Raw genomic sequence first — 26,951 nt, 5'->3', positions numbered from 1 at the left:
AACAGTTACCCAAAATATTGATGAACTGTTCTAATTTTTTATGACATGCAGCTCATAATGCCTTAGGAGATTGTGCTTATGATGGAGTGAAGGTCTTCAGAGGGGACAGAGCTGACCCTTACCCTGAAGAAACGTTTTGCGGCAATGAAATCCCTCATCCTATCAGCATCGTTGGATCCACACTGTTGAATTTCTACACAGATTCTCATACTGTTGGCGTCGGATTTCTGGCTACTTATGCTGCAATCCGTGAGTAGCAACACATTGTTGGTGGGAACAACATGTGTTTCTTTGCATCAGGCAACGAAATGATGCCCTGGAAGAAGACCTAACTATCCCTTGACTTTCTGGGTTCCTCCAAATTTGTAAAAACAAACAAGACACCAACCAATGAAAAACCTCGCCCATTTTCAGAACCACTGCTTTGAACTGGGACCAATTTGAACTGGGACCAAGGGGTAATCCGTGTAACCCATATGGGCATCTGTAGTCTAAGGATGCTATCCAACTAATGCATCCCATCAGACAGTGCAAGAATATGCACTTGCCCAATAGAACTTCTACCTTTTCCTCCTCATGCGAATGCCCTGTGGTCTTCTCACAAATCTGCTCCATAAGGCTAGGGTAACCCCTGGAACATATTTAGAGGGCATGTGAGAGAAGAGAGGGAGAAGTTCCATTGCTCAAACAGAAGTCCTTGCACTAATGGAGCCCATTAATTGGATATCACCCTATGAACGCTTGTTGCGAAGCAACCCCCTTCTGTAATCACCGTGGCTTAGCGTCATGTAAGTTTGCTTAGGATTTCATCCTTGGTTTCAGAGTTAACTGTGACATACCGTATTTTTTGCCCTGTAGGACGCACTTCCCCCCTCCAAAAATGAAGGGGAAATGTGTGTACACCGACCCCTCTCGCTCTCCAGGCTTCAGGAGAGCCCCAGCGCCAGCCCCACAAGGTCGGGGGACAGAGGGAGGCGGAACGCCGCCATCCCGCTGTCTCCCGAAGTGGTTTGGAGGCTGGCGGCGGGGAGACCCCGCCGCCAGCCCCACAAGCTCCGGGGACAGTGGGGAGGCGCAGCACGTCTTCCCGCTGTCCCCGGACCTGATCTGAAGGCGGGCGGCGGGGAGAAGAATGCTTCTCCCCGCAAGCTCCGGGGACAGCTGGGAGGCGCAGCGCATCTCCCCGCTGTCCCTGGACCTGATCTCAAGGCGGGCGGCGGGGAGAAGAGCGTTTCTCCCCGCTGCCATCCCCACAAGCGCCTGGGGGGGGTAAATAATTTTTCCCCCTTTATTTCCCCCCCAAAAAAAAACTTGATGCGTCCTATGGGCCGGTGCGTCCTATGGGGCAAAAAATACGGTATATCACACACAAAGCACTCCTCCAGTTTTCAGAAATAATTGTCATAAAACGCTCAGGATTAGCCCAATGCCAAATAAACAGTTCAAGGCCATCTCTTTTCATTGTGCATATCCCATTGGCAATGAAGCAAAATGACCCTGAATGCAATGCCATGTTTTTAACATTTGCATGATTCAAGGTTCAGTGCCAGAATGGGATTCTAGCAAGCAGTTTGCAAAACAATTTCCCCTCTGCCACTGAAATGGTGGAATCCGGAATGGAGAAATCCATGTGCACACATTCAGCATATATCTGTAGTCATTTTTAGTGAGTTCTTGTAAATTTTTATCATAATCATCACATTTACAGGGAATACATTTTTAGTAAATTTTATGCATCCTATAAAGCATTATTCTTGTTTGCTCTTTTTAAAAACTTCCTGTACCTTAATCTCATTTGGGTCTCATAAGGAAGCTCCTAAGAACACTTTAGTTGTATTACATATGAATTTACTTTGCAAAGATCACATAGTGCAATATTCTCAAAGACAAACTATCCAATGCCCCTGGGATTGAGCTAATGGAAGTGTCTAGTCCAGTATAAAATATTCTAGGCAGGGAAGAAACTAAACCCTCATCCTTTGGATATGAGAGTGGCTTCTGAGACAAAGAAAATAGCTAGGCCCCAGCTACCTCACAGACCTTGACATTGGAAAACTTTTTTTTAAAAGACTTAATCAAACCTTATGCCGATAACAAGTATGTGAACCTCATTTTTTGTACCAGGTAGTATGTTCCCCTCCTTGCCATAGCCTTGAGAAATAGCTATTTGCCTCAAAGCATGAAATCAAGTATCATTGTTGGAAATGAGTCATCCTGAGAGCTACTGGCTAGACGGAATACCATTGAAGGATGACAATGTTAATTTACTTGTGAAAGAGGCCTTCATAACTCACTCAAATTGGCTGCTGCCACCTGACCTTTGACTCCTGACATTTGTGAAGTATGACTAGTAGCTTTTTATTGGCTTTTTGGCCCATGCAAAACACCTTCTAGCCATGAACATTCTGTTTCCTTCTAGCTTCATCCTTCACAAAAGACAAAAGGGGGAAGAAGAGAGAAGCTTTTCTCTCCTTGCGTACCATAAGCACTGCTTTTTTAAAACCTCTTGTGGTTTTGTCTCTTATTTGTCAACAGTCCAAAGGGCAGCGCTCGCTAGACGCCACCCTACCATAGCTGAAAATGAGGAATGGGAGCCTGGGCATTCATTGCCTGTTAAAGAATTTGCTTTGCAATGCTAGTGGTTGCTGCGATGACTAGTCCTTTAGAAGCTTGGACAGCAGTGGGTTTGGGCGATTTGTCAAGAGAGAGTCCAGAGTGGTTGACTGCCAAATGGAAGACTATAAAACAGAGCACAATGGTGGTCACAGATGGTTTTGCAGAGAGCTGTGAACCAGAGGACAAAGACTGAGCCACCTCTTAGACTCCCAATGGCATCCATTATGGAGAATAAAAAAAAGAATGTACTGTGGCTTCTGCCGCTGCAAATTCTTCAGTAGATCTTAAAGCGGGCATTAACTTTCACCCTGAGGGAGCCATGGAGCAGTTACAAAGCCACTCACTCACACTCCACCTCCAAAAAGTTGGGATCTCCTACTGAATCCAACTGAAGGACTTAATGCATTGCAAAGCCTTTCCCATGCACCAGTGAAGTAATCAGGGACACAGGAAACAACCATCACAGTGGCTCAAATAATTAAAGAAACCAACGGTCTCCTCACATGTGAGCCTCTGTGGTCATCAGGAGAGGGCCTCTTTTGAACTGGGGCAGCCACTCTGTGGAACTCTGTCCCAGGAGATCCAGTGAAAGCATTTTGCCACCTACCCAACGGCATTGTTGTTTAGGCAGGCCTTCAACCTCCAGGCTAAGTGCTCACTTTCTGCTGCTCTTTTCTTTTTAAAAATGTAACCTTTATGATTTGACCAAACTGTGGGAGGCAGTGGAAGACAGGAGTCCCTGGCGTGCTCTGGTCCATGGGGGTCACGAAGAGTCGGACACGACTAAACGACTAAACAACAACAACAACAACTTTTATGAATTGTTGTGTTTTATCTGCATCTTCTGTTGTACTTTAGTTCACCCTTGTAAATAAGCCCATTAAAGTTACATGCCTGCCAAAAGGCGGCGGGGGGTGGGGGGAGTTTACTGCCTCCCTGAGGACTGGCAGAGGAGGAGCAGAGAGCTATAATCCCTTTTGCATAATTTATTTTCTGGGTGTGAAAGAAGGGGGCTTTTAATTCCCTGGCAGCTCATTTGGTTTCTTTGCTCTGGCCCTGCTCCGTCAGTCAGCCTTCTCCCTCTTCGGAGAGGAATGCCTTTCGCTTGCCTGCCTGCAGTTCCTTAGCACCTTTAGCCTTTTTGAAGTTGCTGGACTACAACTCCCATCAGCCTCAGCAAGCGTGACGATTGGCCAGGGATGATGGGAGCTGTGGTCCAGTAACATCTGCAGAACCAAAGGTTCCCTACAACTGGCCTATGGCACCACCTTTTTCATCCACTGCTAATGCAAGATATATTGTAAAACCAGCTGCCTACCTGTCCCAATTAGAGGTACATGGACATAGAGGGCCTTTACACCTGCAAAGTGTGCTGCCCTTCCATGTGCAGTTTTCGATGGTTATTACAGAAAAATCCCCATTGTCAAAAGGCTCTTCCCCTGTAAGGATGGAAAGATAGACACCATAGACAATTTTCTTTTACGCTGCCCCTATTACCATGATGCTCATACACAGATTATTGCCCCATTGCTTAGAAGACTGCTCAAAGGTTCTAATTTGGAACTGCCCAGGTTACTTCTAGAAGATGGAAAATGAGAGATTATAGCAGTAGTCTCAAAGGTTTGTGTGGCAGCCTACAAAATATTTCAGTCATTCTTTCTACTATATCCTTTCCATTCATTTCTGAGCTGCATGATGGCTTTTCAACAGTGGCGGGTATGTCAAAATGTGTTGAGATACTCAGTATTTATGTGGTGCTTGATTCAAAGCACTTTGCATTTGTAAAAGACATCTGAAGGCAGCCTTGTTTAGAGAAGTTTTTAATATTTGGTGTTTTATCACATTTTTAATATTCTGTTGGGAGCCACCCAGAGTAGCTGGGGAAGCCCAGCCAGATGGGTGGGGTATAAATAAATTATTATTATTATTATTATTATTATTATTATTATTATTATTATTATTATTATTATTATTTAGGTCTACATAGAACATTTATCTCTCTTTTAATTTACTATGTCTTCAAGTTTGCTTACTTACCATTCTACTTTACTTTACTTTATCCATACTAGTATTTGTTGTATTAAATGGAGTACGCTGGTTTTTAACCATGTAACAAATTATATATATACTAGAATGTATAGACCAGCGCTTACTGCATTTTAGTGAAACCCTAGACCCAAAGTATGTATGGCAAAGAGGTTCTTTGACAGTAATGATAATCTTTTGCCTTTCACTGCAGCTTGTGGTGGCGTATTCAACAGCTCTCGGGGTACAGTCAGGAGCCCTACCCATTCATTTACTGAGTACCATCACAACATGAACTGTTCGTACTACATCACTGTCAGAAGCAACAAGATAGTGGCACTCAAGTATGTAAGCCAAGAGCACTTTTCATTTTATAATGAAAAAATCATGGTCTCTAGGTTTGGTTTGGTTTGGTTTTAAACTGCTATAGTGACAGCAAACATGGGAATTGTTAGTGCTGTGGTACCTAAGACTGTGCACACACTATATCTTTAAAGCATATTCAGAGTACATTCTTTCCCTCAAAGAATTTTGGGCACTGTAGTGCACTTCTCACAGAGCAACCCTTAACAAGCTACAGTTCCCAGAATGTGCTTTAAAGGTATGCAGTCAATCCCACGGAAGTTTACTTTCAAAATAGCTTAGCTGCACCCAGTGTGATTTGTTTCCAAGTATACGTAGGACTGCAATTTTATGCAACTTTATTTGTAAGTCAGTGCTATTGAGTTCAGTGGGACTTATTTCTGAATAACCTTACATCGGATTGTGATGGTAGTTCTACCGTTAAGTGCTTTTTCTTCAGTCCAGAACCTTTCCCATAAAAAAACACACCCAAGAAAAGTCAGAATGCCTCAGTGTTTGAATAGACCAGGGTAGACAATATGGTACTCTTCAGGTGCTGTGGACAGGAATGGATAAGAAATTTATTTTGGCTTGCATTTTAATGTGTGTCCACCTAATTTGCACATCCCAGACCAATATGCAAACCAAAACACAGTGAACCTTCGAAATTTGCACTTCCGTGAATTTCTGCAATGCACATCGCCAACCCAAAAGTGTGTGCAAAAAGTGAATATTAGCGAAAAGTGCACAATCTTTGTATATAAGTGAAAGGAACATGCAAAATACAATACAATAGGGAACATGGCTTGAAGAAAATGCATATTTTAGGCCCAAATATATTTAATAGGATAAATATACAGGAAAACACATACATTCTTTTTATGTGTCTGTGTATTATATGGACTGAACTTAAGATAGGAAAAATGAGGAACCGAGAGAAACCCAGTTTGACAGATTCTGCAATAATTCTTTCTAGCAAAGTGGAACGCTCTTCCTATTGAAATCAGATAGGCACTTACGATCTGATATTTAGTCACCCGCTGGAAACATTTTTGTTTCACCAAACGTTTTTGAAGAGTAGATACGTTTCAGTGTTCTTCATTTGTTCTGTGTTTCATGATACTTTAATCATATTTTTCTTGCATACTCCCATGATTGTTTTTAATGAGCTGAGAGTATATAAATATTCCTGTAAAGAAATAAACTACTAGTCCATTGACTATGCTGGTTGGGGCTGATGAGAGGTTGCCATGTTGGCCACTATTATTTATCCCCAAATGCATTTTAAGAAAAACAGAACTGAAACAATTCCACTTATTAGTAAAAAATGCCCTTGACAGGTTCAACAGCTTCCACCTTGAAGCATCCTCATCTTGCCACAAGGATTCTGTTACTGTCTATGATGGCCTGAACATATATGCTCCGCTCCTGGGCACGTTCTGCGGTGTGGCCCTCCCACCTTCTATCAAGAGCTCCGCAAACAACTTGCTCCTGCTGTTCAGGACTGATTCCTCTGGAACAGCCAATGGATGGAGAGCATCGTTCAGAGAGACACTAGGTAAAAGGGAATTCTCCCAGCACCTTCAGTGCAAGCCAGCTGCTATGAAATAGCATGAGTTACATATAGGAAATCTTTGCTACGTTTTCTTTTCTTTAGTTGCTTCATTTGTGCAAACCTAGACTGGCATATCCGTGAATGCTTAGCACCTTAGTAGACCTGAAGTACCCTTTTTTTATACTCATAGTGAGAGTAAAAATGAGAGGCACAAATACAAGATGGGTGACACCTGGCTTGAGAGCAGTACATGTGAAAAGGATCTAGGAGTCTTGGTTGACCACAAACTTGACATGAGCCAACAGTGTGACGCGGCAGCTAAAAAAGCCAATGCAATTCTGGGCTGCATCAATAGGAGTATAGCATCTAGATCAAGGGAAGTAATAGTGCCACTGTATTCTGCTCTGGTCAGACCACACCTGGAGTACTGTGTCCAGTTCTGGGCACCACAATTCAAGAAGGACACTGACAAACTGGAACGTGTCCAGAGGAGGGCAACCAAAATGGTCAAAGGCCTGGAAACGATGCCTTATGAGGAACGGCTAAGGGAGCTGGGCATGTTTAGCCTGGAGAAGAGGAGGTTAAGGGGTGATATGATAGCCATGTTCAAATATATAAAAGGATGTCACATAGAGGAGGGAGAAAGGTTGTTTTCTGCTGCTCCAGAGAAGCGGACACGGAGCAATGGATCCAAACTACAAGAAAGAAGATTCCACCTAAACATTAGGAAGAACTTCCTGACAGTAAGAGCTGTTCGACAGTGGAATTTGCTGCCAAGGAGTGTGGTGGAGTCTCCTACCTTGGAGGTCTTTAAGCAGAGGCTTGACAACCATATGTCAGGAGTGCTCTGATGGTGTTTCCTGCTTGGCAGGGGGTTGGACTCGATGGCCCTTGTGGTCTCTTCCAACTCTATGATTCTATGATTCTATGATTCTATAAAGCATAAAGGTTTAATTTTAGTCATTCTGTCCAGCCTTACCTTCACGTGCAGCAGAATTAGGTGGTAGGATCCTGAGCTCGTAGGGTGAACTGCCCCACACTGGGGGCAGGGGAGCACCAGATGATTGTTTATGAATGTTTTCCTATGGGGGTGAATCACACACAGGAGTGGATTGGGCCAGAACATTTCTCCTTAATGTGCAGGTTTCTCTACCTTGAAGGGAAGCCTTTTGTTGTGTGGAGAAGCACTCAGAGGTGGTACCCCCGACAGGAGTGGTCAAGCCCACTTGAGAAACTCAGCATGTCCCCACCTCATTTCAAGCTTCATGCTATAAAAACATTATAATTGGTTATTCCTAATGTTAATTAAGGGACGCGGATGGCGCTGTGGGTTGAACCACAGAGCCTAGGGCTTGCAGATCAGAAGGTCGGTGGTTCGAATCCCCACGACAGAGTGAGCTCCCGTTGCTCGGTCCCTGCTCCTGCCAACCTAGCAGTTCAAAAGCACGTCAAAGTGCAAGTAGATAAATAGGTACCACTCCAGCGGGAAGGTAAACGGCATTTCCGTGCGCTGCTCTGGTTCGCCAGAAGCGGCTTAGTCATGCTGGCCACATGACCCGGAAGCTGTACGCCGGCTCCCTTGCCCAATAAGCAAGATGAGCGCCACAACCCCAGAGTCGGCCACGACTGGACCTAATGGTCAGGGGTCCCTTTACCTTTAATGTTAATTATACCGACTTTAATTCAGCCTTCCTATGACAGTTGAATAGATCAGTGATACGCTGAAAATAGCTAACTACCTGTTCTTCTTTTTGGTAATTCATTGGGGTTTTGCAGGGTGGGATGGGTGGGTGGACGGAAGTAACTCCCTTAACTTTTTGTCACTTTGTCCTAAAGCATTTGTGACGTAGCAGAAATATCCTTAACACTCAGCCATTGTACACATGCACACACCACAGCTGGCAGCTGTTTTTCATTTGATACCATCTAAAACAGCGGTTCTCAACCTGTGGGTCCCCAGATGTTGTTGGACTACAACTCCCACCATCCCTGACCACTGGTCATGCTGGCTAGGAATGATGGGAGTTGTAGTCCAACAACATCTGGGGACCCACAGGTTGAGAAGCACTGATCTAAAAGGAATATAGGGATAATGAGTATATCTGGAGTGCCACCTTCTCTGTATTACAAGGTCATTGTGAAATTAAAGTGCTGCTTCCTCTTGGAGGAAGGTTGGATTCTGGATTCTCTCCCTCCCTCAAAGGTAGGCTAAAGAACTCTGCTTAAATCTAGATCAGGCTTCACCAACCATGTGCCCTCCAGATGCGTCAGACTACAATGCCCATCAGCTCCAACCAGCAGAACTGCATTGACTGTGGCTGATGGGTGTGGCAGTCCTGAACATCAACAGGGCACTTTGGTGATGAAGGCAGATCTAAATCAGATAAAGCCAAAAAGCTCATGGGAAATTAATCTTGTGAAAGGAGCTCCATCTCATCCGCCAGAACAGAAAGGCCAAGAGGTGTTGTATTAGTGCAGCTTCCACAGGCCAAATGTGAAACACAATTCTTCATTAATGTTTAACAAGTGTACACCACCCTGGCTGTGTTAGTGAAGTGAGATTGGCTAATGTGATTACTGTGTTCTGCTTAATGTTGTGGGTAGCCCTAATTAAATCTTGGAAGGAGGTGAACACAAATGGTAAACTCATTTGGAGCAATCTAAACATTCCTGATTTCCTTCCTTCAAAATCCTGCCCCTTTTCATCAATGGTTACTTACGATTTTTGCACAAATGTCATCCAAAATAAGGTTATCTCTACTTCATCTTTTCTGGATTATTATTATTATTATTGATGAGCATTTTGTTGACATGAAAAGAAGCTATAGGAATTAATTAGAAAAAAATTGAGAAGAAACACCATCATGCAATTTAATCAAAACAACTTCTTTTTATTAGGGACACTGCATCAGTAGGGTCTCATCAATACTCTCATTTAATGTGGATGGTAAGCTTCTATACCTCCATTTATTATCCATTGTCCATATGAATTTTCCTCCAGATCACTTCGCTCCCATACTTTCTCCTCCTTCAATCCAGATTTTCTCTTACCAGGCATGCACTGAGAAAGATAAGGTCTTTGGAAATCCAAACCAAAGAAGGGGGAAATGTAGGAAGGCAGTGGCTTGGTGTCAGGCTCCTGGGACTTGGCTTCCTCCCCCCCCCCCTTTGGCTGTAGATAAGCAGGGCAAAGCGAAAGGAGTCCCTTACCAAAGAGCCTTTAATGATCACAGCAAAAGAACAAAGCATCCATTTTTGGAGGAAGGTGTTCCCAATGAAGGATTCCACCCACTTCCCCCCTAGTCACTTCCATCTTGCAACCTGATCTTGCAACCACCTTGTGTTTTGTGTTGCCACCTTATCTGCTCTACGTGACCTTGGACAGATAGGCTGAATACTTTCCAGCAAGAGAGAGTCTGTTAGCCCTCTCTCTTCCTATTCTTCTTCACTTTGCTGTTCACCCCCCAGTTCTTCCCAACTTTTGTCTTCAGAACTATGCCCCTCTGCAAACCACTGTTCCAAATCTATACTGCTCCACTGCTCCTGGACAGTTTCAGGATCCTGGACAGGAGCAGGGGGAGGGGGAGGCTCCCACCATTCCTCCTCAGAGCTGTACTCCTCAGCCAGGTCTCTGACACTTGGAAGGGAACATTGCAAAGCAGTAGTAACCAGCACTGCACAGGATGAAAACTTCCTGCTTATTCATAGTAAGCAGGAAGATTTAATCCTGTGTGGAGTTGATTCAGAGAGTCAGAAGAAGGAGAAATTGAGCACACCCACCCACCCCTACCTTCTCCTTTGAAGGCCCAGTAGTCCTTTCTTTTAGTCACCCCTTCCCTCCCTACCCCACCCTCTGACAGGCCCAAATTGCTCTGGGCTGCCCAGTCAATGCCCAGATCCCTCTCAATTTGGCTTGGGAATCAGCCAAGTATACAGGCTAAAGTTCACTAGTTGGTTGGAGGTATCAGTTAATTGGGCTACCAGGATTCAGATTTGTCTTATTTCTCTACCTGTTTTGTTGTTGTTTTTAGTTTGGGTGTTTTTCTTTCTGGGTTTTGTTGTGTTATCCTGGCACCTTTTTAATGTTGATGAGGGGCAAAGAGAACGTAACAAAGCATGAGCTATTGAGAAGTGATATTCTACATATGGCTCGACATGTTGCCTTAGTTCCGTACCAGAGATCTGTTTATAATTAAGTGCAAGTATTTACAGTTATCTCCAGCGGAGCTGAATGGATTGAATATCATTCATGCTTTGAATGGAGAGAAAACCTCTGCCTTAGATGTGACTCTCTCATATTTCATCCCTTCATGTTTGCTGGTGCCATTCCAACCGATGTTGTGTCTGTAATTCTATCAATTTCGCCGCCGCTGCTGCTGCTTTTGCAATTATCTCATTTGAGCCAGAAATATTGTTGCACTAATACTGCTGTCACAGCATACAAGCACTACATTTAAGCAAAAATCACACTGCTCAATATTTGGCTTCAAACCTCCTTCCATCAGTTCAAGCCAAGTCAGCAGTGAGAGATTGTCACAAGAAAGGCACATTTTTGCAATGGGTTACATTAGCAGAAACATTATGTGCAAAAGACACCAGGTAATATTGCTGCTCCAGTTTGCACAGATTGGGGCTCAGAAGGAGCTCTACGCACTCTTTCAATTATTCCATTTTAAAAAATTTCAAAATCCACAGTAAGGCCAAATCAACCAAAGTGGGGTTGGGAGGAACTTGTTGGTCCTCCAGGTGTGTATAATGAAAAAGCATCTGGGATCAGGGGCGTTTAGGGATGTAGTATAATTTTGTCCACTCCACATTTTTAAGCAAACCCAACTGAATTTGCACCGCCTGGCCATAGTCCTCCAAGTTTTATGATACTATTCTCAAATTTAAAAAGTACCAAAATGCATTTTAGACTGAAATGCACACATTGATCTCAAATATGCATTTAAATGTTTGTTTTATGATGCAGTACATATTTAAATACAGATTCTAATACGGAATAATTAAATGCAAATTTTCACACCTTTTTTTTTAAAAAAAGCTTCAAATTGATGCAGAAATGGGGCAGAACCAACTAATGCAAAATACATACATGTGAAGTGGATGCAATCAAGAAATGGACTGATCCAGCCATCCCTAGGAGAATGGCATTGCAGCAGCTCTGACTTAATCCTGTGCTCTGTAGAAAGGCCCTACACAGCTCTTGCTGTGAAATTTTCCAGGATGCCCAGCTACATAGCATGATCCATCCACATGTATATTTATGTGTCCAAGCCTATGGCTTGGCTACAGAGATTCATTGATTCTTAGGCATATGTTACGCAGGGAAATGCCATCAGAACCATGGTTGGAAGACACATGATGCAGTTACGTACCTTGTTGAAGCCCAACAAGTCTGGCCAGTACTTGGATGATGAGAGCTTGCCTGGGCTCTTTGCCACCTTGAGTTTCATCATAGGAGAAAAAGAGTATGTATAAATAAATAACAAAACAGTTTCGCCAATTGGTTTATTAAGGCATGCCAGCCATTGCATCCAATCTCAGCAGATCTTTTTACTTATCAGCATCCCAAGTTCATTATGATGAAGTATCCTTTTGCATAATGTTGGGGTTTTTTCCTTTTAAAAAAATGCAGCCAAGCAAAAAATATACCCATTTTGATCTGATCATTATAAGGACCTGATACTCATGTAGATTTCATGCACTCAGAATTTCTGATCACCTGGCCACAAAGAATCGTGGAATAGTAGAAATGGAAGGGACCAAGAGGGTCATCTAGTCCAACCCCCTACAATGCAGGAAAGCCAGATGAGTGGGGTTAATAATAATAATAATAATCATCATCATCATCATCTTTTGCCCCAAATGGGGCTTGAACCCATGGGCCTGAGATCAAGAGTCTCATGCTCTGTTGACTGAGCAATTAGGTGTTTGCATACAAATGTAAGTGCTTCTTTTTTTTAACATCCCAACGACTTTAATAGAATCTAGGAATATTAGTCCTTGTGGGCTGAAGACAAAGACACAGCGCCACCTACTGTTTTTTAAAAAAAATACAACCTTTGACATGATAAGATGTATGTTGCTTTTACTTACTTTTTATGTATTCTTTTATCGTCGACGGGCAATCGCTGAACCCTTCGGTTTGCGTGCTTTGTTTCTCAAGGCAACTACTCCTTGTTGCACTCCCGCAGCCTTCCTTTAGCACCCCGTCTGATAGACTCCCTTCTCGACTCCCTTAAATCTGCCACTAGGAGTTTTTGCCTGGTCTGCACACTTGACTTACCAACTCCTGCTTTTTCTGTCCCTTGCCCTCTGGGGCAAAGCTCCCCACCAGTTACCCCCCCCACTTCACACTGCTCCCCCTTTTGTCCCTCTTTCTTCCACCCTCCCTCTGTCTTTTCGTAAACCGCAATGAGGTTTTGTTACAATCAAGTGGCATATAAATGTGAAATAAATATATCCGTCCAATCTCCTGCTTTCCTTCTCTCTCCTCTACTTTTCTGGCTCCCCTCTCACCAAAGCTATTGCTTCTCTCTGCTTTCTCTCCCTCTTCATTTTGGGACTGTCCTGGAAAGGGCAGCCAGCTGTGCTCTTTCTTTATGCAGCTGGGGCATTCTTTAAAGGTAAAGGTAAAGGGACCCCTGACCATTAGGTCCAGTCGTGACTGACTCTGGGGTTGCGGTGCTCATCTCGCTTTACTGGCCAAGGGAGCCAGCGTACAGCTTCCGGGTCATGTGGCCAGCATGACTAAGCCGCTTCTGGCGAACCAGAGCAGCACACGGAAACGCTGTTTACCTATTTATCTACTTGCACTTTGATGTGCTTTCGAACTGCTAGGTTGGCAGGAGCAGGGACCGAGCAACGGAAACTCACCCCGTCCCGGGGATTCGAACTGCCAACCTTCTGATTGGCAAGTCCTAGGCTCTGTGGTTAAACCCACAGCGCCACCCACGTCCCTGGGGCATTCTTTGCCTCTTATCAAATAATCAGTCCTGTTGTTAGCATTGGAGCCACCTCCTGACATATCCACCCCCACTTTCACACATTACATTGAATATAATGTGGGAAGGGTTCAAAGGAAATTTTGCTTCAATCTTCTCGCGTTCAGTGAATAGTATGAATAGTTTGTGTATGGAGTCTGGAAGCAATGGCAGCGTGTGAGATTCTCTGTCCACATATTGAACATATTGTGTGGAAAGGGCTTAGTTTAACAAAACAAAACAAAAACAAAAAAAGCTGTGCAATGCATTAAAATGATGCAGTTCAGCTCCCAAATGCCCATGGTTGACAGTAAGCATCAAGACAGGAATAGGAAAAGTGATATGATCAAAAAAATACAGAACATCCTTTAAAATACTTCTATGAAACATGCAGTAGATGACAGATCTCTCTTTTTAACAGGCCCTCAGCAAGGCTGCGGTGGTTACCTGACAAATTCAAGTGACAGCTTTGGCTCACCAGACTCCGACATGGATGGCAAATATGACAAAGATCTTGAATGTGTGTGGGTTATAGCTGCCCCCATAAACAAGCTGATCAATCTCACCTTTAACACTTTTCAACTGGAAACAGAATCGTCTGTTCAAAACTGCCTCTATGACTATGTCCAAGTAAGATCAGTGTGTGCTAATTAAGAAATGCAAGGCACTCTCTTTGCTGTGTTTCGACCATAGGCTAGAAAATAACTTTTGTTCCCTTATTTCTTTTCATTCAAAGTCTACCTTACAGCAGGGGTAAAGGAAATATAATAAATAGTTTTATATGACTCTAAACAGACATGTCCTGAAGGTTTGCAAAGAAAAAGCAAAGCAAAGGTTAATTCAAGTTCAGTAAGATAGTGAACATGTAACTAAATGTTCAGTTGAAAATGACTTCCTTCTTTACATGAAATTGATTCCATTTGGACAGAAATGGATTCCATTTGGACTTGCATATCTTGGTTTCTTAAGATATGAGTCTTTGTCTGCTTGCTTGATTCTCGTTCGGCTCCATTTCGCCTCCCATCTTGGCATGCTATGATTGAAGGCTTCCTGGGCTACATAACCATAATTTCCCATTATGTCCAAACTGTGCAAGAATGGTTACAAGGAATAGCCTCCTAAACAAACACAAAACTCTGGGCTCCAATCCTGCTTTGCGCCAAACCTTATATCCATGGTTTCCTGCCTTGGATGTAACAGGAAACTATGGTTAGTTAGCTAAATTGCAGTGCACCAAAAATAGAAGAGGGAAGGGTGATGCAAGGACAGAGCATCTGGATAAAAGGTTACACCTTAACCTGACCATTATTTTGATTTGAATTAACAACAACAACAACAACAACAATTCATAGAACCCTAGAATTGTGGTCTACGATCATCTAGTTCAACATCCTGTGATGCAGGAATATGCAGCTGCCCTATATGTAGATCGAACCTGTGACCTTCGTGTTATCAGCACCGCACTCTAACCAGCTGAGCTATCAGTTGTAGTAGTTCTTGCATTTGTAAGACACCCTATGAGACATCAGTCAACAAACTGAACACTTGAGCTCCTTCCACCAATCATTCCCATAGCTTTTAACTGTTCACACACATATCATGCCATAGAGAAGTTATGTTTCTGTTTTGTCTTTTAGCTCTTCGATGGAAGTAATGAAAATGCTACAGTTGTTGGCAAGTTTTGTGGCTCCGGAGTTCCAGCTCCTTTTCTTTCTACTGACAACTTCTTGACCATTAAGTTTGTCACTGACATGTACATAGAAAGAGCAGGTTTCAATGTTACCTACACTACTGTGGACAGTGAGTATAATTTTCATTTTCTTCCCAGAACATCCCGTGAAATAAGCCATTCCTTTGTCTTGCTCAACTCCAGGGAGGATTTCAAAACTTTAAAAATCAGCAATTATATAGCTCAGTGTTATCAAATTAGGAAACTAATTCTAGAGAGAATCCAGCTTCCTGGAGACTTGATGGAAGAGATGGTGACTGAAATGTATCTGTCTGGGTGGAGAGGATTTGGGGAGATTAGAGGGGTTAGAAGGTGGGGCTTGGTTAGGACTGTTAGACCACTGATTTAGAAAACATGAACTTGCACGTTGCTTCAAGTATTTTAAATAGAAAACTCCAGTGTCATAGAAATATAATATTTAAATACCCATTGTGATATAATTGATCTATTTTGAATCTGCACATTTTGTCTCTTGGCATTGAACATTTGTACCTCAATGTCTTGTTGCTTTCAAATAAATATCTCTCTAGGTCAACAGTTTATGATTCTGAGTTGAAGTACACAAAAAGATCTTTGCTGGATCAGTGCAATGCCCCATCTAGTCCAGCATCCTTGCTCTGTGTTTATTCATTTAACTAAATTCATATGCCATTTTATTGCAAAATAAACCCCTTAAGCAGTTCCCACAGAGGCCAGCCAGATTCCTATTGGAAACTTGCAGGCAGGACTGGAGTGCAACACCACCCTCCCCTTGTGAGAATTGAAGCTACTGGTATTCAGAGGCATCCTGCCTCGGATGCTGGAAGTTATACATAACCACCATCCCTAGTAGCTACTGATAGCCTTGTTCCTCCATGAAAGAGTGCTTATAACCCAGCAAGCTTGTCTAACCTGTGTTGCTGTTGCTTTTAACAGGACTGTGCGGAGGTGTGTTTAATGCAACTTCAACCAGCCAAACAGCAACATCGCCCTACTTTCCAGAAGCATATCCTCCCTTTACGTACTGCAGATGGGTTATTGATGCTCCTCCTGAGCAACATGTGAAAATAGCGGTGCAAGAATTCCACCTCCAGTCCAGCCAGGACTGCTCTCAGAATTATCTAGAGTTCCAAGAGTCACCACTGGTAAGTCAGCCAGGCCTGCTGCTAGGATCCTTGTGTGCTAAGGGTGAAGGTGGGGATCCCCAGTCTGGGTATCAAAGGTCCATGAGACTTCCCTGCTTTTGATCCCCCTTGTCCAAATCTCTGCATTGTCTGATACTGAAGGCCAAACAAGACCCAATGCTAATTGTATGAATGGAACTGATGTGCATATTTTTTTTGCTATGTTAATAGTAGCCCTGGTACCACCTCAGAAGTTGGGTCAGGGGGGACTTTTAGCTCTTTCTTTCTTTCCTTGCCTTCATTGAAATGCAAGTAGTAGCTTTGGAAAGTTGTTGTTGTTAGGACCATGGCAGGGACATAAAACATGAAGTGCTCTCTCCTTACCATCCACTGCCCTTAAGCAGCTATCACAGCTACTATCTGCATAACAAAACAAAAAACAAAAACCTATGGGTGTGAATTGCATTCATGCAATTAATGCCATGTGGTCTCGACTGAAGTCTGAGGGTCCGGAGATTGAAATCCTGGCATTCCCCCCCAGGTAAGACTGTTTTTTGAAAGGGTAAAGGAAATGTAAGCTTTATTATTCATGACAAACAAAGCCATTCCAAGTGTAGGTTTTACATGCAGCCAAGATGAAGCCAATAAGTTAGCACTAGTACATTCTAACTCATTCCAATACAGGCTGAACCTGGAGAAGCAGCAGTAAGTAAGGAAAGCCTGAAAGGAAGCGGTTGCTTTACTAAGAGCCAGAATTAAGATTGCCGGAAGAAATATCAACATATGCAGATGACACAACTTTGATGGCAGAAAGTGAGGAGGAATTAAAGAACCTCTTAATGAGGGTGAAAGAGGAGAGCACAAAATATGCTCTGAAGCTCAACATAAAAAAAACTAAGATCATGGCCACTGGTCCCATCACCTCCTGGCAAATAGAAGGGGAAGAAATGGAGGCAGTGAAAGATTTTACTTTCTTGGGCTCCATGATCACTGCAGATGGTGACAGCAGTCACAAAATTAAAAGACACCTGCTTCTTGGGAGAAAAGCGATGACAAACCTAGACAGCATCTTAAAAAGCAGAGATATCACCTTGCCGACAAAGGTCCATATAGTTAAAGCTATGGTTTTCCCAGTAGTGATGTACGGAAGTGAGAGCTGGACCATAAAGAAGGCTGATCGCTGAAGAATTGATGCTTTTGAATTATGGTGCTGGAGGAGACTCTTGAGAGTCCCATGGACTGCAAGAAGATCAAACCTATCCATTCTTAAGGAAATCAGCCCTAAGTACTCACTGGAAGGACAGATCCTGAAGCTGAGGCTCCAATACTTTGGCCACCTCATGAGAAGAGGAGACTCCCTGGGAAAGACCCTGATGTTGGGAAAGATTGAGGGCACAAGAAGAAGGGGATGACAGAGGACAAGATGGTTGGACAGTGTTCTCGAAGCTTCTAACATGAGTTTGACCAAACTGCGGGAGGCGGTGGAGGACAGGAGTGCCTGGCATGCTCTGCTCCATGGGGTCACGGAGAGTCAGACACAACTAAAGGACTAAACAACAAATTTACTAAGAGAGAAGGAATCAGTGAGGAGGATTGGGTTGCCTTTAATGCCAAGAATGTCACAAGCACTGGCAACCAGATGCCTGTGTTCACATGGTACTATATCTTGCAATAGCAGTGCAAAATATCACAAGCCACAATATGTCACAATCTGTTAGGAAAGTCTCCTTCATTTCCATATGCTCTTTTTTTCCTTGTCCCCCCCCCCCCAAGTTTTGACTTCTTGCTTATTACATTTCAGGGCAATCCAGAACATGCTGATCACGTCCACCGATTCTGCGGCTCCGAAAATCTTGCGATTCCTGTGTTTTATTCTTATGGGCGGACTGCTGTTGTAATTTTCAGATCAGAAGCCTATGTGGTTAATAATGGACTTAGCTTCTCTTACCTGACTTCAGGTAAAGCTTTCGCCCTGCTTTTTATAGGCACCAAAAATTATTAGCGTGGGGAGTGAAAATCTAAAGGTGTGAAGATATTGTAAAATGTAGAAACGATATATATTTATATTTATATATTTGTCTCCTGCTAGGCTGCAACAGAGAATACAACCAATCATTTGGCTATCTGAAAAGCCCAGGCTGGCCTGATCCTTACCCTCACAACTTGGATTGTACTATTATTCTGCGGTCCCCACTAAATCACACCATCTCTCTCTTTTTCAATTCCTTCAACCTACAACACAGTGGATGCCGTGATTTCTTAGAGGTATGACAGTTACCTGCTTCACGTGGTCTGCTTCATGGGGCCCCTTTCCTTAAACCAAGAACCTGATCCAGATTACCTCCTATGTCTGCAATTTCCTTTTCAAGTAGCAGCTAGTCAAATCCTAGGTTAGATGATAGACCAGAATGGGTCACATGGCGTCGCCTAACTCCTGTAAAAACGTCCAAGAGGACTCTGCTACTATATTCCATGTGACAAGTTTGCCTCTGTTGCCATGTGCTGGGTCTGACTCAGATACCATGCTGATTATAAGGTCAGCTTTGTGACAAAGCACTTGTAGGAATCACCCTTTTTTTAAAAAAAAAAGTTTAAAGATACCTGCTAGTGTCATGACAGAGACTGTTTCCATCAAGTTACCTGTATCAGTTGCAAAGATTTTAATTTTTCATCACTGATAACATTTCATTAAAAATGGCTTTGTATATTCTTCTAAAGGTCAGAAATGGTAGTGATGCAAACTCTCCACTGCTTGGCAAGTACTGTGGAAACACCCTACCCAATCCTGTATTTGCCAAAAATCATGCTGTGTATCTCCGTTTCAAAAGCGACATCCTAGCTTCCAGTGAAGGATATGAAATCACTTGGACTTCATCACCAACTGGTACTAGCAATGGTTTTCATTCTATATTTGTTTGTTTCCACTTATCGTATATCCTGCTATTTGGACTTTCAAGGGTCTCAGGGTATCTTACAAATTATTTTTAAAAACATTAAGACTTAATTTAAACTACATTTAAGAGATTATAATGACTCCCACTGAATAGACTATTAAACATGGATTTCCAGTCATCTAGAACTGTGTCAGATTCACCTTCTATATAAATATGTGCTGAAATAAGAAACCTTTGACCATTCCTGAATGGAAGGACTGGATCAGTTTAGGAGCCTTTGCTGCAGAAATAGTTTCAAGGAAAGGGAACCCCTCACTCCTCATCATCATCATCATCATCAAACCTTTTATTGGCATCACATACAAACATCCAAAACAAATCAATACAGAATTACCACTTCCCCAGTGGCACAAAACATTTGCTAAAAGAAAGGAGGCAGGGCAGTCTATCGTCACATCTCTAGGTCTCCAGGGAGATCAGACGTCTGCAGTGTACTTTGACAACAAAAAACCAAATAGAGATATTTAGCCACTAACTTGGTGAGCTCCTGATCTCTTCCCAGTAATAGAAAATGTATGACCTCCAACTCAGGTTTCCATTTGGGAATACAGAGTTGATCTAGAAATTGCTGGCGGAGATGAGGATCTAGTTTACAATTATCCTTTTCCCCACAAATCCAACTTGTATCAGTGAGCAATCTCGGAATAAGGCCTCTTCTATTGATGTATGGAAGGGATGGGGAAAGTTTGGTCTTCAAGGTGTTGGCGTAAAACTCCCACCAACCCTGACTATTGGCCATTCTGGCTGGGACTGGCTGGAACTGGGAGTTGGAGTCCCGCAACAGCTGGAGAACCGCAGATGTTCTCCATCTCTGCTATACATCAGCAGAAGAGGCTTCATCCAGTCGTGGCTACACTCCTCGCTGGGATCCACTTCTCCTTCCTTGGTGTCCTGCCAGTTCATGACATCAAGCTTTATAAAATTTGAAGGTTTAAAACCATCACTTTAATTGTGCTTGCAAACAAATTTGGAGCCAGAGCAGCTATTTTAACAATCCCATTATATGCTCCTTTCAACCAACTCCTGAGATTAAATATTGATAACACTTTGAACTAGTTGAAATTGCCAGATCACCTTCAAAGGTAAATCACTGTAAAGTGTAGTAGTAGCAGTAGTAATGATAATTTATTATTTATACCCCACCCATCTGGCTGGGTTTCCCCAGCCACTCTGGGCGGCTTCCAATAGGATGTTAAAAACACAGTAAAATTTCAAACATTAAAAACTTCCCTAAACAGGGCTGCCTTCAGATGTCTTCTAAAAGTCAGATTTCTTTGACATCTGGTGGGAGGGTGTTCCACAGGGCTGGTGCCACTACCAAGAAGGCCCTCTGCCTGGTTCCCTGTAACTCCACTTCTAGCAGTGAGGGAACCGCCAGAAGGCCCTCAGCACTGGACCACAGTGTCCGGGCAGCTCCTTCAGGTATACTGGGCCGAGGTCATTAGGGCTTTAAAGGTCAGCACCAACACTTTGAATTGTGCCCCAAAATGTACTGGGAGCCAATGTAGGTATTTCAGGACCAGAGTTATGTGGTCTTGGCGGCCACTCGCAGTCACCAGTCTAGCTGCCGCATTCTGGATTACAACAACCCAATCTGGATGTTCCATACATTACAATGGTCAGGTGAGCCTCCTTCTCCAAAAGGTTTGTAACTGGCCAACAAGCCTAAGCTGGTAAAACGTGTTCCTGGCCATGGCTGCTGCCTGGGAATTCACGAACAATGACAAGACATACTGTAACCTAAAAATTGGTATGTTATGTTATGTTTTGTTTTGCAATTGTATTCCTATAAATCCAGGCCGGTTGGGATTTCAGGGGAAAAACAACCCTCATGCGATCTTCCTCATCCAGTTTAAGACCAATTAAGTTAGTTTAAGAAATGCAGCATAATCACTGATACTTCCTCCCTTATGTCTATTGCTGAGAATGTTGAGAATGCACAGTACAACAAAACATTTAGCACTAACTTTCTGTTTATAGGATGTGGTGGTACTTTATATGGTGAGACTGGTTCATTTGCCAGCCCTGGGTACCCAGCTTCTTATCAGAATCAGACAGACTGCGAGTGGACAATTAAAGCCCCCCAAGGAAGGGCTGTTACCGTCAATTTTGCTTTCATCAGCATTGATGATCCTGGTGACTGTAGTAGCAACTATCTGAAACTCTATAATGGACCGGACAGTAGCCATGCATCTATGGGACCATATTGTGGAATGGTATGTTTAAATGTTGTCCTATGCGATGTTTGCCAGTGTGAGCTCCAGCTCTGTTGTGAGTTGTGTAATATACATGGTCATTCCAACAGAGAGACTGTAGTGACATCTAGTGGAGTTTGTGCTAAAGTGTTCCTTTGATTTTAGTTTCTTCCTCTGAGCGTTTCCAAAATGAGATCTAATATCTTGGTTCACAAACTCTCACCCCTTCCATGTTGCAATGCAGAGAAAGCAGTGCTGGATGAAATTATGAGATTCCTCACTTGAAGGCAGCTCAGTTATACACAGCCTGGTGAAATCTAAATTGGACTATAGCATACTCTGTGTTGGGTTGCCTTTGAAGACAGTTCAGTCATATTGCAGTTGGTACAAAACACAGCTGTTGTAGGGAACACATCTTGTCACTTTTAAATGAACCCCTCTGGCTGTCAATTTGTTTCTAGGAAGAATTCAGAGTGTTTATTCAGTTTATTCAAACTGATAACCTTTAAAAGCTCTACATGGCTTGGGACATGAGTACTAGGAAGGGTTGGCTGCTCGCACACAAGCCTGGCTGACGTTTAAGATATTCATCCACAGGCTGCTCAGAATAGCCTGCCACCACCAGAAGCAATGGAAATGCACCCTGCTCTGTCTGTACACACGATACCTTTAAATCATATTTAAAGTGTGTGCGTGCACACACATACAATCCTGGGAACTGTAGCTTTTCCCTCATAGAACTACACTTCCCAGCATTCTAAGCAAGCTACAGTTCTCACAGTTCTCAGGATTCATGGGTGGGGAAAATGTGGTTTAAAGGTACGGGTGTGTACACAGCCCCTGTAAGCAATGCCTGACACAAGCTAAGATATATTTTGTCAAACATCCACACCTCATTCTGCTTCATTAGTTGTCTTGTGATGCTTTTCCAATGCTGTCACACTGTTGCCATCTGGGGCCAGGGCACTCTTGCATTATAGTACAACGAAAGCAAGACAAAAAAACCTAAATTATAACATTTGCAGTATAAAAAGTTACAGGGACATTTCCACAGGAAGTCTAGGGATCTGCATTGATTGGAAAGTAAGCAGAATATCTACCCCAAAACTTTTGCAGCTGCAAGCAATATTGAAAGCAGCATCATGTATAATCGCCCCAATATCATCACAAATTCACAATAAAAAGGATGTCTGGAGGGCCCTTAAACCAGGGTCGGTTCCAGACAACTTGTTTGTTGAACATTCATCCTGATCTGTTTCCACGAAGCTTGTGAGGTGGTTAGACAATGTCAGCTATTTATTCATTCTGATTTGTTTGGGGGAAGTTATATTATGTTCCATAAAGCAATTGTTATCCCACACTTCCAAGCACGTTTCCTCATCACTTTCCTTATTGCAAAAAGTCTACTTTAGCAGGGGAGGAATTCCAAATAAACTTTTAATTGCACAATCTGAATTTGCTGGTATGTGATTTAATCCTCTGTCAAAATAAAGACAGCCTGGAACCATCCTGTGTAGCATTCTTATAGGAATGTGCTTTCTGTGAAAAGGTTTTGTAATCAGTATTATTATTATTATTATTTTTCCCCCTTTTCTTCTCAGGACACCAACATTGCTCCATTTACAGCTGCATCACATGAAGTGTTTATAAAATTCCATTCAGAGTATGTAACTCTACCGTCAGGATTTAGGCTAACTTGGAGCAGCTGAAATAATGCTTCTGTGGAAAAAATACATTTATTCAGCACTTCTCTGTATTGAAGAGACTTCAAAGAATATAATTGTCTCCATAAATACAATAAAATTATTTTGGTCAATGCAGTTGCTATGTATTTTTTAAATTCAAATGATTTTGAGCGCTTTGTGATTGCTTGTAAGAATACAGTGGTACCTCTAGTTACGAACTTAATTTGTTCCGGAGGTCCGTTCTCAACCTGAAACTGTTCTTAACTAGAGGCGTGCTTTCACTAATGGGGCCTCTTGCTGCCGCTGCGCTGCCAGCACCTGATTTCCGTTCTCATCCTGGGGCAAAGTTCTAAACTCGAGGTAACTCTTCCAGGTTAGCGGAGTTTGTAACCTGAAGCATTTGTAACCTGAGGTGTTTGTAACTCATGGTACCACTGTACCTGTTTGCTATTGGGCACAAAACACTGAAAATGACACCAAATGAGAGCTGAGTGCCCCTTAGCAAACTATTCTCCAAAATCACTCTTCTATATAGACAATGGTAAGACTGGAGCATTGCAAAAATAACTCTTGAACTATTGGTGGAGTGGGAGACATCAACTAGCGTTCCTGCTGGATACAGAAAATCATGCTCAGTTCTAAGATACATGAATTTGTCTAAAATTCATATCACTCATTTGGGACATTTACACACTTTCCAAAATAAGAATGGTTGATTATATTTATAACCACAGTATTTCAGATCAAATACAAATTATTATTATTAATAATAATAATAATAATAATTGTGCAACCACCTTGGGTCCCTAAATATTGCTGGTCTACAGGCTCCATTACCCCACAACCAGCTTAGCTGATGTCCAACAACAGTGGGGAACCCAAGGTTGAAGAAGGCTGAAGTAGGTGACTTTCAAGGTCCCTTGCAACACTAGGATTCTATTACTCTTAAAAGGCAGCAGCACAACATTAAAAGCCTCTTCTCTCTTTAAATGATGGTAGCTTCTGTGCTGTGTTACTGTCTTCTGATTTTATTGATACCAGGGTTTTAGTATGTGAGTTATTTAACTTTATTGGCTAGGACCCAAGACATTACTTTAGGTGCATCTGAGGGCTTAAACATGTACCATGGGATTTGTTTTAACATCTCCCCCCCCCCCATTTTGAACAGCAAGGTCCCATGTGCATCAAATTTTAAAAGCTCTGAAATGTTCCCCCAGTTTCAAAAGTGGTTTCCCATGTTGAGGAAAACAAGCAGAAGCTCCTTCGGCACATGGAAACAAGTTGCACTTACACTCATTGGAACCTGGCCAAAGCCTGTAAATGGCCTTGAGTGGATTGTAACAGAAAGGCGATTAATACATTTAATAACTAGATAAATTGAGTGGAAGTGGTGCGCATACCTCTCAAATGTGGGTTTTGACCCTAGGCAGTAAAGCTTGTTGAGTAAAGTCATTTGTGGGGATGAGCTGCCCATTCCAAAATGCAAGGGGCATTTTGTGCTATTTCCAGCCTTGCCAGATATGCTATGCAAAGTAAGAGGGCCCTAGAATGGGATCTTAAAACACACTCTCATTGGGATACATGTGCCGGGATTGGGTATCAGTAGCCTCCTTTCCATTTTTTATTTTATTTTTTGCTAAGTGGTGGGTTTTTTTAATTAAGCATCTGTCATGCTGGGTATGCTTATGCTATGTCCTCACTTGTTTGGTTATTCTGATGGTTTGAGGATGTTGATACGAAGGGTGAATATAAGTAAACCTATGTTCCTCTCTCACGAGAGTGCCATAACTGCAGAACCATGATTGTAAGTAGTCATTGTGGAGTTGACTGGTTTCCTTCTGCTTCAGTAATGTCCGTACAGACAGCTGGAAGTGAGACATTTGCCGATTTATTTCAGCAGTGGCCTAAATTAATCATGGGAAGAGAGACTGAAAATAAAACTGCCAGTACCATAATGTCATTACACAAATCTATGGCGTGACCACACTTGGGATACCATTTACTGTTCTGGTTGCCACACCTCAAAAGGGAAATTGCGGAGTTGGAAAAGATTCAGAAAAGGGCACCCAAAATGGAGCAACTCTCCTGTGAGGAAAGCTTTTGATATTTGGTGCTTTTAAAGCCTTAAGGCATTTTGGGGAGTGGGGGAGATGAGTAAGAGCATGGCAGAAATGTAGAGTGTGTGTGTGTGTACACACACACACACACACACACACACACATATTATAGAGAAAATAAACTTTTTTTCCTGTCGAACTTCTAGACACTTGGGTCACCCTATGAAGCTAACACTGGGAAGATCCAAGATGGACAAAAGCAATGACTTCGCAACACATAGTTAAACAAACAAACAAACAAACAAAATTCAGCTGCAAGATATGCTGACGACCACCAAATTGGGCAGCTTTAAAGGGAAATAAAATCTGTGGAGGTTAAGGCTATCAGTGGCCAGTAGTCGCGATGACCATGCATTACCTCCAAAGCTGGAGGCAGTTGTTGGCATCCGTTTGTCTCGGGAGACAACGGGAGAGTGCGCCTTCAGGGGTGGATAGTCCCTGGATAGTCGCAGCGCCCGCTGTGGCTGGACGCCTCTTCATACCAGTTGCTGAGAGGGGCAGAAGTGGGGAGCGCTCTGCTGCGCCCTCGACCTGCCTGCACGACCTGCGCCCCACGGGCACCTGCTTGGCCACTGAGAGAACAGGAGGTCAGGTCAGCTAGACCTTCTCCTCTGATGCAGCTGGGATCTTCCTCTGACTCCTCTTTCCACCCCCTATTGGCCTGCGCGTTCTTCCTTCCCGCACATTCCAAGCACAAAAGGTCTCGGTGCAAAGGATGCGCTTCAGCATCCGGCTGCCCGAACACAGAAAGAAAAGCGGGGAAGGAAGAACACGCTCCGCGAAAGTTCCCAACTACTTCCTCCAATGCCACCGCCCGTGCGCCTCCATAGCCTCGGGCCCGCCGCCTATTGGCTCGCGCCTGAGTCCTCCCATCCAATGGCGGCTGGGCTAAGGCGGAGCTGCTTCTCGGGTTGGGCAGCCGCCGGCTGCGCATTCCGAGCGTCGGGCGGAGCCGCTGCTCCCCGGAGCGCTTCGCCTTACTTGGAGCGGCGCGCGCCGGGCTTCCCTCGCCCCCCCCCCGCCGGGCGCCTGCGCACTGAGAAGGAAGGCACTCGCCCCGGGAGCCGACGGGCGGGCGGGACGGAGGCGGCGCCTCAGAGCAGGGCGTGTGCCGTGAAGCGGGGAGCCCGGCCGGCCGGAGTTGAGCAGCCAGCAGCGCCCCGGTCCCGTCCCGTCGGTGAGTTGCTGCGTCGCCCCCGCCCCCGAAACCCGAGAGCTCCAGCGGGGCCTGCCCAGCTTTCGGACTTGGGCGGCGAGTCGGAGCCCCTCGGTCCCCTTCCTTTCCCTGGTCGTGTGAACTGACAGTCTCCTGGACCCAGGAAGGACTCGCCCCTTCTCCTCCTCCTCCCGAGGCCGGCGTGGCTCTTTCCCCTTCTGCAAAGCTGGGTCGAGGCTCTGGTGGACGGGCAGCAGCCCGCCAGTGAAGCCTCCTGCGTTTCTGCAGAGAGTGTCATGGGAAGCAAAAAGAAGAAGCCCGAGGTTCTTGGTTCTTCAACAGGGGTGGGGATCTGTGGGCCAGATCCCAGCCAGCAGGGCCAGTGGTCAAGGGTGATGGGTTCCTCATCTCTGCTCTGAAACGCTGGAGGGGATAACACCCAAAGTGTACACGAATAGTTGAGCTGTGTACTTTAGTGCGGTGATTTG

General features: G+C 43.7%; 2 protein-coding genes across 2 annotated transcripts in view; both read left to right on the top strand.

Annotated features, from left to right (window-relative positions):
* Positions 1–23,312, top strand: part of CUBN (cubilin) — a gene marked incomplete at its 5' end in the record, with an annotated part of 151,837 nt that extends 128,525 nt beyond the window's left edge. Inside the window, 11 exons of the mRNA XM_082194061.1 lie at positions 52–249; positions 4,856–4,985; positions 6,324–6,541; positions 13,946–14,154; positions 15,162–15,324; positions 16,169–16,377; positions 18,158–18,314; positions 18,446–18,621; positions 19,075–19,240; positions 21,291–21,526; positions 23,107–23,312. Of these exons, the coding sequence (XP_082050187.1) occupies positions 52–249; positions 4,856–4,985; positions 6,324–6,541; positions 13,946–14,154; positions 15,162–15,324; positions 16,169–16,377; positions 18,158–18,314; positions 18,446–18,621; positions 19,075–19,240; positions 21,291–21,526; positions 23,107–23,214 (1,970 nt within the window). The 3' untranslated portion in view covers positions 23,215–23,312. The remainder of the gene's footprint in view (positions 1–51; positions 250–4,855; positions 4,986–6,323; positions 6,542–13,945; positions 14,155–15,161; positions 15,325–16,168; positions 16,378–18,157; positions 18,315–18,445; positions 18,622–19,074; positions 19,241–21,290; positions 21,527–23,106) is intronic.
* A 3,000-nt stretch (positions 23,313–26,312) lies between these two features.
* The window catches only part of RSU1 (Ras suppressor protein 1), a 64,530-nt gene continuing 63,891 nt past the window's right edge, over positions 26,313–26,951 (top strand). Inside the window, exon 1 of the mRNA XM_082193239.1 lies at positions 26,313–26,484. The gene's annotated coding sequence lies outside the window, so the exon portion shown is untranslated. The remainder of the gene's footprint in view (positions 26,485–26,951) is intronic.

This window comes from Podarcis vaucheri (genome assembly GCF_965113315.1).
Source record: "Podarcis vaucheri genome assembly, chromosome: 12".
NCBI classification, from domain to species: domain Eukaryota; kingdom Metazoa; phylum Chordata; class Lepidosauria; order Squamata; family Lacertidae; genus Podarcis; species Podarcis vaucheri.
Note: the sequence above shows the minus strand (reverse complement) of the source record. Positions and strands in the feature narration are given on the sequence as shown.